The sequence below is a fragment of the Myotis yumanensis genome, unplaced genomic scaffold (genome assembly GCF_028538775.1).
Source record: "Myotis yumanensis isolate MYYU_CA2020_CCGP unplaced genomic scaffold, mMyoYum1.0.hap1 SCAF_1, whole genome shotgun sequence".
Classification (NCBI taxonomy): domain Eukaryota; kingdom Metazoa; phylum Chordata; class Mammalia; order Chiroptera; family Vespertilionidae; genus Myotis; species Myotis yumanensis.
In genome coordinates, this window is record NW_027223752.1 from 232,743,571 (window position 1) to 232,761,939 (window position 18,369).

Here is an 18,369-nt window from a genome sequence, read left to right on the forward strand (position 1 = left end):
ATAATTTTGTTTTTCAACTACAGAATTTTGGGAAAATTTTTGTTAAAAATTTGAGAAAAACGTAGCTCTCCCTGTCCCCAAATCAGCCACAGTCTCACCACCAAGGATAGCCATTGTCAACATTTTGATATACTTCCTTTTAACCTCTTTTAGATGTATTTATCGAATATGGTTGTCATGAGATTGTTTGTAATATATTCATTTCTGCATTTCTAACATTAAAAGTAAAATATGCTCATTTAAAACATTGGAAAGAAGAGAAAAATATCACCCAAAGGAGACTCGTTAAGACTTCATTTCCAGTCTTACGCATTTTTGTAAATGTGGATTATACTGTAGGAACAATTTTGATCCCACTTTTTTTCAGTTTTCATTCTATCGTACCCATTTCCCCGATGTGATTAAAAACACTGTACCTACCCTCAAGATGCTCCCGGTCCCAAGGAGAAGGTGGATGTGGACCAAACCGCACTGTAAACAGAAAAGCCGGAGGCAAAGCAGATGCACAATACAGGTTAGAATAAAATTTGGGGATAAATATAAAATGGTTCTACCTGCAATTAACACTGTTTCTACTGATTATATATAATCAAACGTTTTTCTTTAATAGCATTTTTAAAGATTTAGAAATTATTGACCAAATTTTTTTAAAAAATGCATTCTTCTTATCTATGAATTTTTATAACTGTAAGAGCATGAAGTGAACATAGCAAAATACTAAAACTGTACCAAAGGGCACATATTTAAAAGACATTTAACTGCTTTACATCCTAGAACCCTGCTCACAAGTTTCTGCTGTTATTCTAGAAATGTATCTATTTTTTAAAAACACAAATGAAAGAATATTAATATTCTCTACATTGTGTTTTTTTTTAACTTAGTGAATATTGGTTTCACAGGGATGATAGATTTATCTTAGGCTTTTTAACAAGCCTATTTGTCATTGAATGAATGTGCTACAATTGCTATAATTTATTTATCTAATATCTGGTATCCTCTTGATTTGTTCCCAAAAAGTTGTTTCCAATATTTTTGTTCATGTTGTGAAAGGTTTTATTATATTTTCACTATTTCAGTGAAAAAAAGAAGTAAGGATTTGGGGCAAACTGCAGGCAAACTACATATTTCAGATTCTAGGTCCATTTGCATATAAAGTGACTTAAAGGGAAATAGGGGAAAAAAAGTAGCATCTGGCATTTCATTTTAACTCAGTGCCTATCTTTTATTTTAATAATGCCATCATCCTTATTCAAAGCTTTCTTGTTAATGCTGTAACAGTTGTTGATTGGCTCTTTTGACTGACTGGGAGGATTAACTCTGGTAGGAGTTAGGAATGGAATTCCAGCTGTTTTACAATAGCAACATTCTTTCATTGCTTGTTTTCACAACTAACCCCCTGTTGGGGAAAGTGCTGAGTCACACACTCAAATAAACAAGAGTTAAATGTCTTGGAGCTGACTTTCCCTGACCAGTACCTTTTCCACTGCCCTCAAGCTAGGATTCAAAAACACTAAAGAAGTGACCCAGTGTCATATTTTTAGGTCACAAGGGAATGATTTGGCATCTTTTGTTTTCCTGGTAGCATGCAGTTTTTCAGAGAGAATGAGAAAGAAGAAACCACATGTCCTCCAAGCACTCACTATACAGTGCAGATTTTCACTGCTGCTCCGTTTATATGCTTTATCCAGTCTCCTTGGCCAGGAGCTAGGTGGTCAGTTAGAATTTCTTTTCTGTCCTATACCAGAAGGAATCCTAGGGAGGTGATTAAACCAACAACCTTGGCCTCAATAAGAGTTCCTGATCTGCTGTAGTTGCAATAACCTACAATAATGATGCTAAATTGATCAATGTCTTCTTTCCGGGGCTAAAGTTTAATGTAAATCAATCATTTGTCTGGATATATCAGGTTATTAATTGCTACATTACTCAGCATATGGAAGTGATGTTAACAGCTTCTTTCAAAGGGAAGAATGACCCACAGGACTTATCATTAATTACTTTAGTAGTATTTTTTCATTTTGTCATCTTATACTAATTCCCTGAAATGGCCAGAGTCCAAAGTGGCTGTTTTTATTGTTTAGCTGACTACACAACTTCAACTTCTGGGTCACAATGAAACTGTGTTCATGGATTTTTTGGTTGCTCAATGCCTATTTCATGTGCCTGGTTCTAGGGGATACACAGACAAACCACACAGACACAGACAGGCATTGGGAAATAAAACATGGTGTATTAAGAGTTAGTTGGCCCTGGCCAGTGTGGCTCAGTTGGTTGGGCATCATCCCATGTACTAAAAGATTGCTGGTTTGATTCCTGGTCAGGGCACATGCCTGGGTTGCAGGCTCAATTTCAGGTAGGGAGAGTACAGGAGGCAGCTGATGATGTCTTGCTCTGAAATTGACATCTCTCTCTCCCTCTTTCTCTAAAAATCAATAAAATAAAGTAAAAATAAATAATGAGAGCTGACAGACAGTACTTCCTATGTCCCAGATACTAGTATAAGCAGTTCAAATATATGCATTCTCTTCATCCTCACAACAACCCTATAAGGTAAGTATTTGTCTTAGTCAGCTCAGACTGCTATAATAAAAATGCTATCGACTGGGGAGCTCATAAACAACTGAAATTTGTTTCTTATAGTTCTGGATGTTTGAAGTCCAAGATCAGGATGCCAGCATGGTGAGGGCCCTCTTCAGGGTTAATCCATAACAATTATTTTATGCATGAGGAACCTGAGGCCCAGAGAAGTCATGAAGCTTACCGAAGGTCATACGAGTAGTATCTGGCAAAACCAGAATATTTATCAAATCCCTATGACAGCGGTTCTCAACCTGTGGGTCGTGACCCCTTTGGCAGTCGAACGACCCTTTCATAGGGGTCGCCTAAGACCATCCTGCATTTCAGATATTTACATTACGATTAATAACAGTAGCAACATTACAGTTATGAAGTAGCAACGACAATAATTTTATGGTTGGGTTACAACATGAGGAACTGTATTTAAAGGGCCAGAAGGTTGAGAACCACTGCCTATGGTGTCATGGAACTGTGATGGGTAATAGGCATATAAGAGGTGAACAGAACATGTCTGGTTCTTGCCCTCCTCAAGTTTATGGTCATTGTCAACCAAAAACACAGAGTCACGCTTGAATATAGTGATTCCATTTTATTTCTTCACTCTTTACTCACCATTAAGCAAGTAATAGAACCCTTCCCAGGTTCTCAGCCTTTCCTGTTCCCACTCACCCCCTTTGTGTGTGTGTGTGTGTGTGTGTGTGTGTGTACATTGGTCCTCCAGCCAACCAGTGGAGAGTTGATCAGGGTAAATGTGAGGCAGGATAGTAAGAAGCTAGAAAAATCTCTTGGCAAGTAAAATGGGAAAACAGACAGCTGAACACACTGTCCGAACAATTTACAGCCAGATACAGAAGGTCACGTCCCTAGAGATAACATCTAGGCCTCAGTTATATTTCAGCTCCAGGCCCAGAAAAGCAGCAAAACCAGGTGGACCATGCCAGGACTTGCTGCAATGATGCTGACCAATCAGTAGAGACCACAACCCTTAAAGGGCACATTGGGAAAACTGATGAATATTCTGCTAAAACCCTCTTGAGACCTCCCCTAGGATTCCCACTACCCTGCAAAAGAGAGATAAAAGCCCTCAAGACAAAGGGCTTGAACCTTTCCCCTCCCCCCTCATCTTCTCCCACAAGCATGCATCTCTCTTTTTTTAAATTTTCTTTATTGATTAAGGTATTACATATGTGTCCTTATGCTTCCCCTTCCCTCCCCCCTCTCCCCCAAAGTAGGATCTCTTAAACTTTAAGAGACCCCATGAGACTTGCAACTAGGAGAGCAATGGGCAGTGGCAGCTGGTCCCTAGCTAACCCCCTAAACCTGCCCCCAAAGTTCCTTTTCTCTGACTTCCCAGGGAGCTAAAGCAGCCCCTCCTCTGCTCATTTCTTTGCTGTAACATTTCTAGACAAAGCAGCCCCACTAGTCGCTCTCCTGTTGCTTCTTCTATCCTACACCCTTCCTTGTTTCACTGTCCCCAGCTTTAATAAACTTCCTCTCAACATCACCAGGACTCGTGTTGTGAAATTTTCCTGCAGGAAGTCAAGAACCGACACACTACCAGCAGCACTAGGCAGACCTTGTCTGGGCCAGGTCCCCTTTCAGGTAAGAAATGGTGCCCATAAACTGGGCTCCCTGGTCTGGAGGGCTGGGGTAGGGACCAGGTGACCTGTGGGAGACAGACATAGATGTTTCTTTTGGCAATGTGGGCGAGAATGGGCCATATGCTAACCTGACTAGCTCAGGGAAGGCTGCATGGCAGGCTTGCAAACTCAGAGACCTAAAGTAAACCCAAAGGATGGTCTGAAATGAAAACTTTTTAAAACTAAAAGCAGTTTATGGTGGGTAGTTATGTCCTAGGCCTGTATCTTCCCTGACAAAGGTCAATCTTTACCTTAACTGAGCCTGTCTATTGTCATTTTGCATCTACACTAGCGTATTTTTGGAATGTGAAAGTAATTTCCCTTTTCTCCGGACCCCTCAAAGCACAGGCACTACTCTTGCAGAGACCACAAATCCCCTCATTGTTAATTGTTGACTGTTAAGTATCCTGCACCCACCTAAGTAAAAGAAGTATGTGCCTATCATTTCACTTTTTATCCAATCCCAGAGGTTTCCCGGCTTTGCTTTCTTCCACCTCCCTAATCTATGGCCAATGGGTTTCATGTAACCCACTCCCATCTCCTCTTTTGATTGCACTGCATAAAACAGGTGCAAACCTGCCATCCTCCAGCATTATCTCAATCTGTTGATATTCTGCTTTCCAGCATTTGTCCACAGTTTAACTCAAATAAACTCACAGAACTTCACAGATGTGAATGTCTCTTAGGTTGACAACAGTGATCTCCTTAAGGCTCCTTTCTTTCTGGGCTGCTGTTCAAAGTGGACATGCCTCAAGGTTCTCCACCGCACTACTCTTCTGTGACTACTCACCGGTCCCCCACCGCCCAAGGCCTCCCTGACATCCCTGACCTGCCATTCCAGTGCTTGAGGCGCCTTCCCAGCTCCTCGATGCCCTGAAATGTCCCCCTTCTTGGAGCCTCCAGAATTCCAAGGCCCGTCCCTCCCTCCTGCCCAGAGATGCCCAGCGAGCGTCCTGATCCCTGCCCTGCCCCCAGACCCAGGCGCCTGGCCTGAGCTGCCTGCTGGGGTCACTGGGGTCTGTGACCAGCCGCTGGGAGGTCAGTCCTGGCTGGTGGAGACACACAAAAGGGAATGGCAGGAGGCAAAGGGCGGCTCAGGAGGGCTGGGCCACGCACAGCACAGTCGCCCTGGCACACAGGAGGGCTGGGCCACACGCAGCACAGTCGCCCTGGCACACACAGGAGGGCTGGGCCACACGCAGCACAACCGCCCTGGCACACAGGAGGGCTGGGCCACGCACAGCACAGTCGCCCTGGCACACGGGCATCGGGGCCCAGGCGGGCAGGCAGCGCTCCCTGTCCTGCGGCGACCATTGTGCATGGCTGCCTTGGCCTCAAGGTCTGGTGAGCATATGGGTCAGAGATGAGCCGAGAGCGCCCCTAGAACGACACCCCGTCTCCACAGATAATGCGTTTTACGTTGCAAAACAAACAAGAATAAGCCTGGGTTCCTCTGCGCGACACGCGGAGAGGGTAAGGAACGCACAGAGTGAAGGAGGGAGGTGGGAGCTCAGCCTGCGCCAGGCGCCGGGTCACGTGGGCGACGGGGGGGACCGCATGGCGGCGGCCCGCGCGCCGCCGCGTCCCCAGCGGCCGGGCTGCCCGGGTGCGCGCGCCGACGGGGCGGGCGCATGCGCAGGGGGGCGCGCCGCCTCTGCCCCGCGGCGAGGGAGTCTATGGAGAGGCGGCGGCCGCGGCTGCTGAGGCGGAGGCTGAGGCAGCGGCGATGGCGCCCTTCCCCGAAGAGGTGGACGTGTTCACCGCCCCGCACTGGCGGATGAAGCAGCTGGTGGGGCTGTACTGCGACAAGGTAACGGCGTGCGTGCGGGGCCTCTGGCTCCGGGCGGCGCGGGCGGCGGGGAGGAGCGGGCGGGTCCCTGGCGGCCTGGCCTGCGTCGCGCCCGCCGCCCCCCGGGCCGCGCCGCCCGGATCGCCGCTCGCCGCCTGCGTAGCTGTCAGCGCCGCGCTCGCCGCCCCGCACCTTCCCCGGGGGCCCGCGCCCCCGCCCACCCCGCAGCCTCGGACGTGCCCTCGGGGCTGGCGGCAGGGTCCTCCCGGCCGGGGGCGGCTTCCCGCGGCCGCGCCTGCCTCCGGCTCCTGCGCCCCGAGAGCGCGGGGCACCGACCTCCGGGGACTCCGGGGCGGCCGCCTGCGGTGGGCTTCCCAGCAGCCCGGGGGGTAGGCCGCTTCCGCCGCTGTCCCGCCCCCCGTCACCACTGCCCCCGCAATGCCCGCGGCCGGTCTGGGGGCTCCCCGGTCCCTTGGCAAACACCCACCCACCCATCCATCTTCCGAACCTCACGCTTGCTTCCTGGCTCCGGGGGACGCTTCTCCAACCACCCCCGGTTCAGCTAAGCCCCAGCTTTTCACTGGTTGGATGGGGGAGAAAACCCAGGTTTCTCGGCTTAGGAACGAGCGAGCCTTCCCCTCGTCGTCGGTGGTTATTTTTTCGTTGCAACTTTTTATTGCCCCGAGATCTTACGCCTTGTAGGTGTTGGAATTCTTTACGTGGGCTCGGGTGTAAGGGGCCTCGGAAAAAGTTGGTTTTTGGACTCTTCATGGGGTGAGCACAAGCTGAGCAAGCACTGTTGTGGAGGTGGTTCAGGGCCTTTTGCTAATGATTTTTAAAACAATAGTAAGAATCCTCGTTTTTTGTTTTTGTTTTTGTCAATTTACATTGGGCAAAGTCCATGTGGATATCCTGAAAACGTGGGGGCAGTTATGTTTCGAGTAGAAATGAACCAAATTAAAAAACAAACAAACCATTTCAACTATTGTTTAAGCACAGAAATCAACTCTTATGAATGTTCAGGAGTTGCATAGCATGGAGCAGAACCCCCGTTACGAGAGGAGTTCTCGCAGCCCCGTGAAGCGGGTTGGAGGATGCCAGCGTGTTCCTTGCTAGGCCACACTCAAAACCAACCACTTCAAGGGCGCCCGCAACCATCCTTCCCATTCCTTCCCTTCATTTTGAAAATTAAAAAAACCCAAAACACCTGATTCAGATATAGGTATGAACACCAAGGTATTCTGGGACAGTGCTTGTCAACCTTGGTTGCTTGTGAGGACCACCCCAAAAAGCTGCTAAAAATGCTGATGCCTAAACCAGTCAAATCAGGATCCAGGCACCAGATGTACAATCATGTGCACGTCCTGACTTCCGTGTACTAGTAGGAGGAACTGCATGTGCCACCTTGGTCCCGTAAGATGATAATGTAACTGAAAGATTCCTGTGGCCCAGTGACATTGCAGCCTGTGTCCCCAGCGCATGACTCACGCGTTGGTGGTGACGCCCGGCCAGTTGAGTGAAAGTATGGCGCGTGGAATTCCGCGCAGTACATAGTACTTGATGATAACAGACGACTCTGTTGCTGGTTTCGGTATTTATTATACTATACTTTTTATTGTTTTGGGTTTTTTTTTCCTCCCTCGAGTGTACTTTTTCTGCTTGTAAGGAAAGTTTGCTGTATGTCATGTCATGGCACATCTCTTGACTGCATTATTTTCTCTTGTGCTTGATTTAATCTTCGGTTTTGTACAGCAACATGCTGTACAGGTTTGTAGCCCAGGAGCAATAGGCTACATACCATGTTGCCTAGGTGTCTAGTAGGCTATACTTAGATGGTATCTACCTTGGTGTTCCCACAACAATGAAACCGCTTAACGATGAAGTTCTCAGAATGCAGCCCAGTCGTTAAGGGGCACGTGATTGTATAATGTGAAGCTCCTAGGTGAGTCCAGTGTGCAGCCCAGGGTGAGAACTGCTGCTTATCCAGGAGAAGCATCAAGAATGGGTTAGCCAGTCGTTAGGTAAGCTGAGTAACAAACCCCTGATTTTTTTGAGTTAGCTTACTTTGTGTTTTTAACTTCTCTGACAGTATCCTTTAATTGCAACAAAGAAAAAGGGGAGGTTTTTTACTTTCTCAAAATCAAAAAGGAAAAGTTAGTAAGGACTAGTGGATTCTGAAGTCTTCTCCATTTTAGATTTGGGGTGATGTAGTCCAGGGATCATCAGAAATGGTGATGAAAATTTTTGTGCATGTGTACATTTCCCTCGGAGGTTTGTGGCCTTCATTGGATTTCTAAGTGCTTGCTACTCTACTAAAATAATTAGGAATCCCAAATTTATTTAATTATATACTAGACTAACCAACCTTATTTTAAAATTTTAAAAAGTTAATCACTAGTTTTGTATGTCATTACCTGGTGATTGAGAACACTAGAACAAATTTGAAAATTATAGAGCCATTTCTAAAAAAATATTTGAGTCAAATAAGATTCTTTTTAATTAAATGTTCCTCTTGCAATAACTAAAAAAGATTTTTTTTTTGGTTAATCCTGACCCAAGGATATTATTTCCATTGATTTTTAGAGAGAGTGGAAGGGAGAGGGAGACACAGAGAGAGACATCGATGTGAGAGAGACACATAGATTGGTTGCCTCCTGCACATGCCCGGGGCCAGGGATCAAGCCTGCGACCGAGGTACGAGGTATGTGCTCTTTACTGGAATAAAACCTGCGACCCTTCAGTCTGCAGGCCAATGCTCTATCTACTGAGCCAAACTGGCTAGGGTGGAAGCATTTTCAATTTGATATAGCATAAGTGAAAATCATCACCAATTCCAAACTAATTACAGGTAGTTAATGAGATTGCTGTATATAGTCATCAAGAAGATTAATAGTCCAATTTTCTGACCTATGGATCAGAGACCAAGGTGATTTGGGGAGGGGGGAGGAGTGGCTACATAAGAATTCTACATCCGGATTTCTTCTTGATGCTAATAGTTAATGGAACTCTCCTAGGATGTTTTTTGGGAACTATCTTGGAAAAAAAATAAGTTTTTTATAATGGCTGAATAGACTATTTGTTTTTACTCATTTGCAAACCCAAGTTTTGCCTTCACCATCTTTTGGTTTCATAGACCAGGGATATCCAACCCAAACAGCCTACATTAAAACTTTACAAAATGAGAACTAGTTTTTATACTCAAACTAAAAAGATACAAAGCATGTTATTTCACTGTATTTTTTTAAAATATATTTTTATTGATTTCAGAGAGGAAGGGAGAGGGAGAGAGAGATTGAAACGTCAATGATGAGAGAGAATCATGTATCGGCTGCCTCTCGCACATCCCCTACTGAGGACTGAGCCTGCAACCCGGGCATGTGCCCCTGACCGGAATCGAACCTGGGACCCTTCAGACCACGGCCCGATGCTCTATCCATTGAGCTAAACCAGCTTGGGCTTTCACTGTATTCTTAATGTTGACTCTGCCCAGTAATTATAAAGAAGCAGCTAGGTCGGACTTGTAGGCCTAGGTTAGCTAGACCAAGTTTACATAAGCATCTAGTGATAGATCCAAATGAGAACCCAAGTCAGGATCATGAGTCCTAGTTTAATTTTCTGTGTATGAAATCAGAGTAGTTCCTAGAAAATATTTTTGGTAACAGTTTTTTTATGAAATCTTTTTGCTAATTTACTGACCTTCCCAATTGGGATAATTTTAGTGAACATTTGCATCGACTGACATTCTTTTTCCAGTTTATTCCAATTCTTCAGTCTTTCCTCTAATCCTCAGAATTTAACAACATTAATTCTACCAGTGAGCGTTGAGTTTCTTCTGTCAGTTGGCTGTATAGTAACTTGTGTTGGCGATGTGAGATGAGGTCCTAATTCTTAAGGAATTTACACTCAAACCTTTATGGTAGGATGGAAATCCAAATGCAGAATAGAGGGAGCCAAGAGGTATATGGTCAGCTGTACATTAAAGTGTTGGGACTGGTCTTAGAGTCTCTTCAGACTGGTTTCTGAGAACAAAGTAGGTGGTCACGGTTTAGGATATGCATGGGACAGAGATTCCCAGGCTTACACATAAGCCAGTTACAAAAAATTCAAGTGGAGGCTTTATGGAGTGCCCAAGTTTTTCAGGTATGAATATTAAAAGTGTCATCTACTTTATCATTTTATAAAGAAAGGACAATTTATGACCAAAGCAACTAAGGAGGAAGTAAGCTCAGAATAATTTGAACAGATTCTTTTTTAAAATTAAACGAATACTAGTATAGCTTTATGAAGAATTCCTTTAGTTTTCCTATTTCTTTGCATACTTGTAAAAACTTATTGACTGGCATTGAGAAGATTGGTTTATTTGAGAGAATGTTGAATTAAGAGCTAGGAGAGGAAGGAAAAGGGTATTCAGTGAGTTCTTACTACATGCTTATGTTATTTCTTTAAATCCTCACAAGAGCTCTGTGAGACAAGTATTATCCCTCATTTAAAGATGAAGAAATGGACTTAGTGGTTAAGTAACTTACCCAACTCATTCAACTAGTAATTAGGGGAGCCTGGATTTTAATCTTAGGATTTTTCTCCCTTCTGAAGCCCATGTTTTTTTGCATTACCTTACTGATTCTGCTGTTTATTATGAGCTGTATGGTTTTATGCAAAACATTTTCCTGGTGAACCAGTTTTTTTTTTCTATTTGTAGAGTTAGTTTGACCAGAGATAGTTGGGTTTCTTCATTACGTGTAAATCTCCCTTGACTGAAAGTAAGCATTGTATGGCTGAGTAGACAAAAAGTAAAACCTAATTTGGGGTAATAATAGTGTTTGGGTTTTGTTGTTATTTTCATATCTACTTTTGAACTTATTATCTAGTATTTAAGTGACACACTTTTCAAATCAATTTGAAGCCAGGCTCTAAGATTTTAGGTTGTAGAGTGCCTGAGACAGAGTCAGTTCTCAATTTTTAAAATAAGGGAGATACCATGTTACTGGTTGTTACTATTTGTTTATTTATGTGTATTGTGTCCTACATAGGGTCTTTGTTGAATTTGCTAGGCATCAGAGTATACAAGTTTATAGGTCACTTAGGAACTTTTATAGCCTACTATAGAACATTGTTTTTCAAAGTGTATCCTATGACCCGTTTGTGGGTCATTAAGTCAATTTTGTGGGTCAGAAACAGCATTAAAACATGAAATGGAAAAGTAAATATTAGAGTACATCACAGGTTAGGGAAATACTGTTTGCTGAAATTTTTTGAAATGTTTTGTGATGCGTGTGTGTGTAGATTGCAGTGTATTTCATACTAAGGATAATAATTAAACATTTAAAAAACACTACTTTAAAGCAGCATTTCTCAACTGTAGCATTATTGACGTTTTGGGCCAGATGATTCTTTGTTGTGGGGGCTGTCCTGTAGGATGTTTAGCCCTATCCCAGACTTTTACCCACTAGAGGTCAGTGTCACTTCTGCAGTGGTGACAATCCAGAAATGTCTGGACTTTGCCTGGTAGCTCCTGGGAGGCAAAGTCAACTCCCTAGGGAGAACTTTTGCTTTAGAGCTGGCATTCTTTTTAACTATTGGATCTGAAAAGATAGCTTTATGACTGGGATTAACATTGTATCTTGTGGAAAGAACATAGATTTTAGAATAATAGAGATTTATCTCTGTTTTGTTGTCTACTACCTGTCTGGTTTGGGTTATTTTCTCCGAGCCTCAGGTTTTTCACTTATACAATGGGAAATATAACTTTCTATGATTGTTTTAAGATAATACCTAAAAGTACTTTGTATAATATTTAGCACAGCATAGGTCTCAATTTGTCCCAGATGTTATTAGTGTATGGAGTATTTTTTTTTTCTCAATCAAGCCTATATGCTTGAATAACTTTACAGAGGCAAACAAAATTAAAAAAAAAAAAACCAACTCATAAACAATTTTATAAAAGTTAAATCGTTTATGTACTGGTTATTTTTTTAAGTGCTAAATTTACTGACTTTAGTATCAGTTTTAAAAGTTATTTTCAAGTGGAGAAAAACTAACTTGGGTAGTTTCAATAATAGTTTTGAACTAACTATAGAAATAACAGAAAAGCCCAAGTAAGACTTACATATATTACAGTCTGTGTTCTTTAAATATATTATTAAATTTCACAAGAACCCTATGTGGTAGTTAATATTATTAGCCTTATTTTACAGATGAAGAAACTGAGGCACAGAGCAATTTGATGGCTTTTGCTGACAGAGATGGATTCATACTTAAGCAATCTGGCTCCAGCAGTGGTTCTCAACCTTCCTAATGCCCTTTAATATAGTTCCTCATGTTGTGGTGACCCCCAACCATAAAATTATTTTCATTGCTACTTCATAACTGTAATTTTGCTACTGTTATGAATCATAATGTAAATATCTGATATGCAGGATATATTTTCATTGTTCTCGACCCACAGGTTGAGAACCGCTGCTCCAGAGTCAGCACTTTAACCACTATGCTGGATTGACTCTACATATAAAATAAAGTACTTTTATATATGTGACTTGGTTTCAGTCTGGATCCTGCACCTGGGCTTTACCTTAGTTAGTGTTTAAATCTGAAAGATTTTCTAATAGGTCACTGAGAATATATGCAGAATTCCTGCATGTCTTTTAAGATATTACTTTTCTTAACTCACATGAGGACATTTTTTTTCCTTAATTGAGTTGAGAGAGAGGGGAATGCCGTGGGGGCTAGGGGAGCGAAGGAGAAACATGGATTTGTTGTTCCACTTATTTATGCTTTCATTGGTTGATTCTTGTATGTGCCCTGACCTGGGATCGAACCCGAAACCTTGGCATATCAGGATGACACTCTAACCAACGGACCTACCTGGCCAGGGCCTACAACATTTTTTACCTTTTTTAAAATATATATATTTTTATTGATTTTAGAGAGGAAGAGAGAGGGAGAGAGAGGAACTCAACAATGAGAATCATTGATTGGCTGCCTTCTGCATGCCCCCCACTGGGGGTCAAGCGGGCAACCCAGGCATGTGCCCTGCCCAAGAATTGAACTGTGACCTCCTGGTTCATAGGTCGACACTCAACCACTGAGCCACACCGGTGGGGCATTTTTTACTTTTTTTTTTTGCCATGCTTTTCTTATTTTTAAAAATTTTATAGCCATTATTAATGTTTTCTTTTGATTTATCTCTTATTTCTACTAAATTTAAATTTTTAAAAAATAAAGTGACACATGATAGTATTTGCTGAAATTAGACACTAGTGAATTTTGTAGTCATCTTATGTGACATTTCTTTTTTTTTTTTTATCTTATTTTTTTTTTAATTTTTATTTTTCGCTAAAAGTATTACAAAGGGTATTACATAAGTGTCCTTCTCCCCCCCCCCCCCCCGCCCTTGACAAACCCCTACCCTCCCTTACCCCCCAGTGTCTTATGTCCATTAGTTATGGTTATATGGATGCATACAAGTCCTTCGGTTGATCTCTTACTCCCCTCCCTCCAGTCCCCCAACCCTCCCTGGTCTTCCCACTGCAGTCCGACAATCAGTTTGAGGCAGCTCTGCCTCTGTATCTATTATTGTTCAAAAGTTTGTAATGGTCTTAATTATCCATGAAAGAGTGAGATCATGTGGTATTTTTCCTTCATTGACTGGCTTGTTTCACTTAGCATAATGCTCTCCAGTTCCATCCATGCTGTTGCAAATGGTAAGAGTTCCTTCTTTTTAACAGCAGCATAGTATTCCATCGTGTAGATGTACCACAGTTTTCTAAACCATTCATCTACTGATGGGCACTTAGGCTGTTTCCAGATCTTAGCTATGGTGAATTGTGCTGCTATGAACATCGGGGTGCATATATCCTTTCTGACTGATGTTTCTGGTTTCTTGGGATATATTCCTAGAAGTGGGATCACAGGGTCAAATGGGAGTTCCATTTTTAGTTTTTTGAGGAAACTTCATACTGTCTTCCATAGTGGCTGCACCAGTCTGCATTCTTATGCGACATTTCTTGGGATAAAAGTCTGCATTTGTTTTTGTGTGGCTCAGTAGGTAATGTTTGAAAAAATTAAAATAATAATATTTTAGGATGTGAAAATTATATGAAAATTAAATTAATTCCATAAATAAAGTTCTTTTGGAATACAGCCACATTCATTTGTATGACTATTTTTGTATAACAACAGCTGAATTGCTTTGCAAAACTTAAAATATTTGCTGCTTGGCCCTTCACAAAAAAAGTTGCCAACCCCTTTTCTAGATAATTTACTTACTTATCGTGGTTACTATTCATTGTCTTATTTCCCTTCACATACATTATAGAATGTAAGCCCTATTAAGGCAGAGATGTCGTTTTGTGTTAACTGAGGTATCCCAAGTATCAGAAATAATAGCTGGCTCATGGTAGCTACTCATTAAATGTCATTCTGAATAGAGTGAAAAAATGCATGAATTTATAAAGTTGAATGATTTCAAAATAATGATAGCTAACATTTACTAAGCACTAATTCATTTTAGTTTCACTTGTGAAGTATACGTGTCATTATTATTATCATTTAACACCAAAAAGACACTAAGACATGGAGGGAGAAAATTAACTTTATCCAGCTAAATAAATGTTAGAACTGGGATCCGATCTTAGACTGACCATAGGTCTGGTTTTCTATAAATTACTCTTAATACCTAACCCATACTTCCTTTTACAGAAGCTAAATTAATTCTCTTGTGTATAGGAGTATTTGTATTTAGCATATGTATAGACTAATGGAATTTTGGGTTTGGCGGGAATCTAGTCTAATTCCTTTTATTTAAAGAAACTAAATTTAATCAAGTTAACCAAGTATAAGAGAGCTATTTTGCTATGTACAAACTACATAAGAATGCATTTCAATATTTCTTATTGGTGCATATTTACGTGTATTTATTATGCCTTTCTTTTTAAATTTTTATTCAGCTTTCTAAAACCAACTTTTCCAACAACAATGATTTCCGTGCTCTTCTGCAGTCTCTGTATGCTACTTTTAAGGAGTTCAAAATGCATGAGCAGATTGAAAATGAATACATTATTGGTTTGCTTCAACAACGCAGCCAGACCATTTATAATGTACATTCTGACAACAAACTCTCTGAGATGCTTAGCCTCTTTGAAAAGGGACTGAAGAATGTTAAGGTGAGTTGGAAAAATGGATATTTTACTATCACAACTTGTGTCATCTTCTGGTATGTCATTGGTAAAAATTGTTAGCATTTTATAGTAAATGATGTTTTGTTACAGAAAATAAAAATTTTCACACTTGTTAATAACTGTAAGGAAGACTTTACTCGGGGTTATTGTAGTGGGTTTCAACTCTGAATATAACATGAACAAGTGGACCTTTATAGCTAAAAGCAGGGTGGGGGCAGGAAAATGTATAAAGTTTTAAGAGAATAATACATTGGGTAGAATATTAGGAAGCAATTGAATAAATTAGTTGAAAAAAAAATAGAGATTAGAGAGGACACCAAAGGGATAAAATATGCCCACATTTTGAAAGTTCATTATTTTATAAATTTTTCACATTTTAAGTTTAGAGGGCTGATATAGAAGTGATAGATAAGTTACAGGGAGATGTGATCTTAATTCATATGAGGAGGAACTTTTTAGCAATTGTCTGGACTTACAATGATTTACTGTAGTGAAAGATGTAGTGAACTCTCCTTGCCTTTAGAAGTTGATACCTGTCTTTGGAAATATATATGGTCTTCTGTAGGATAATGTAGCATGCATTTTGAATTGCTTAGTGGAAGATACACTAGATGACCTTATTCAACCTTTTTCATCTCCTGGCACACATAAACTAATTACTAAAACTCTGTGGCACACCAAAAAATATAAAATAGGTATAGGTTTGATTCATTCATACTGGATGGCTCTTATTTGTGTTGGCTATTGTTATTTTTTATTTGACAATCTAAGGCAGCGGTTCTCAACCTGTGGGTCACGACCCCTTTGGCTGTCGAACGACCCTTTCACAGGGGTTGCCTAAGACAGTCCTGCATTTCAGAATATTTACATTACAATTCATAACAGTAGCAACATTACAGTTATGAAGTAGCAACAAAAATAATTTTATGGTTGGGTCACAACACGAGGAACTGTATTTAAAGGGCCAGAAGGTTGAGAACCAATGATCTAAGGGAAAAGAGGTCAGTGCCTCTGACTAAATAGTCAGGTATTGCATGGTTTAAAAATTGTTGGGGCACACCAGTTGAAAATTACTGTCTTAAAGGGATTCTGTAATGGCAAGAGTCCCGTAGGCTCCTATGGACTACTTGGAGATATATTAAGAAAACTGACACAGAAATTATATAAATATATACATTAGAAATCAATAGAAGTTTTGAGCAAATACTTGCTATTTTTAGATCTTTTATGGCATTTAAAAAAAGAAATATGAGATCCCATTACTAAAGGAATTCAAGGTTCAGGATGGCCTTAAGACATCTTTTATACTAAAAAAGTACAGAGACCACTTTGCTATTTGTTTGTGCTTTTTAAAAATTTTTTTAAAGGTTTTATATTGCATTTTAAACTGACTTCTTAGGACCAGGTACTGTGGAAATAATGAAGCAGAATTTTTGCAGATTACTTATTTTGTTTGTTTCTAGAATGAATATGAGCAGTTGAATTATGAGAAACAGCTGAAAGAGAGATTGGAGGCATTTACAAGAGATTTTCTTCCTCATATGAAAGAAGAAGAGGAGGTAAACATAATTTTTCCTCCTTGTGATTTTGATTTATAAATTTTTAAAAATGTTATTTTGGGCTTGTTCTACCTCTCAGAGCACGCGTATGCCTTTTCTTCCACCTTTTCTTCTTTCAGGGGTGTTACCTTTGCCTTTCCCTCTCCTAAGCTCCTAGGACTCTTATTCTGCCTCTGTAACTTGTTTCCTGAGCCTACGCATTCCTACTGGCTCACTTCTATTACTTCTGTGATTTTCCAAATAAACTTTCTCTTATATTTTGAAAGATAGATAGATAGATAGATAGATAAATAAATAAATAAATAAATAAATGTTATTTTGCCTTTGATTCTTCAAAATAATACATTAGAACACTAGAGAAAAAGGCAATCTTTTTTTTAAACCTCAGAAAGGTTGTTGCTTTTCATTAAATGAATTATTTAATTCATTTATTCAATATTTATTTTCTTATGCAGATGGCACTATATTGAATGTTCATAACTTTTTTTGTCACCCTAATGTATTTTCAGAACCTTTAGAGGATTCTTTAAACTCTTCCTGTATTTCCAGGCTAATAAAGAATTTTTAGGGTTCTTTTTTTAGTAGTTGATTTTAGTAATTACAAGATGGTGTTAAACTTATCAATCTTTTATGCCTCGTGTACATGTATTAGGATATCACTGAATGGAAGAGCAAAATATTTTCTCATTCTCTTCTTTCTCTGAAGTGGGATGGGCACACTCTTATTTGAGCACACCCTCGTCCCCCTTTCCTTAGGCATGCGCTTTGCTTTTTCTAGCTTAAGCTGTATGGATCCTGATGAACCTGCACCCAGGGAAGCACTGGGTGGTGGCAGCTGGTTCTGGGCTTACCCTCCGATCCTGTCTCCAGGGGCCCTTCCTTTGCCTCACTGTTTCAAGCTTTGATAAACTTACTCTTACTTAAAAACAACCAAAGTGGGATGAATATCAGGGTAAGGAATAGAAAAAATATTTGATAAAGAACTGGCTTCTTACTCATCTGTAAATTAGTTATTATGGTGATTCTTAACTATAGCTTCACCTTATAATCAGACTAGAGGCCCGGTGCACAAAAATTTGTGCACTTGGGGGTGGAGGGTCCCTCAGCCCGGCCTGTTCCCTCTCGCAGTCTGGGACCCCTCAGTGGATGACCACCTGCTGGCTTAGGCCTGCTCCCTGGGGGATTGGGCCTAAAATGGCAATCAGACATCCCTCTGGCAGCCCGGCAGCCCTCAGTGGATGTCCACTTGCCAGCGGGGAGCAGGCCTAAGCTGCAGTCGGACATCCTTAGCGCTGCTGAGGAGGCAGGAGAGGCTCCTACCACCACTGCTGTACTGGCAGCCATCAGCCTGGCTTGTGGCTGAGCAGAGTTCCCCCACGTGGGAGTGCACTGACCACCAGAGGGCAGCTCCTGCATTGAGCGTCTGCCCCCTGGTGGTCAGTGTGTGTCATAGTGACCAGTCATTCCCAGTCTTTCTGCTGTTAGGGTCAGTTTGCATATTACCCTTTTACTATATAGGATAGAAGCCTGGTGCACGGTGGGGGCCGGCTGGTTTGCCTTGAAGGGTGTCCCGGATCAGGGTGGTGGTCCCGCTGGGGTGCCTGGTCAGCCTGGGTGAGGGGCTGATG

General features: G+C 41.4%; 1 protein-coding gene across 2 annotated transcripts in view; it reads left to right on the forward strand.

The window, feature by feature from the left end:
* The first annotated feature begins 5,862 nt into the window (after nt 1-5,862).
* The window catches only part of FBXL5 (F-box and leucine rich repeat protein 5), a 42,573-nt gene continuing 30,066 nt past the window's right edge, over nt 5,863-18,369 (forward strand). For both annotated transcript variants that reach the window (XM_070399153.1, XM_070399144.1), the window contains exons 1-3: nt 5,863-6,027; nt 14,952-15,167; nt 16,646-16,741. In XM_070399153.1, the coding sequence (XP_070255254.1) occupies nt 5,944-6,027; nt 14,952-15,167; nt 16,646-16,741 (396 nt within the window). In that variant the 5' untranslated portion in view covers nt 5,863-5,943. The remainder of the gene's footprint in view (nt 6,028-14,951; nt 15,168-16,645; nt 16,742-18,369) is intronic.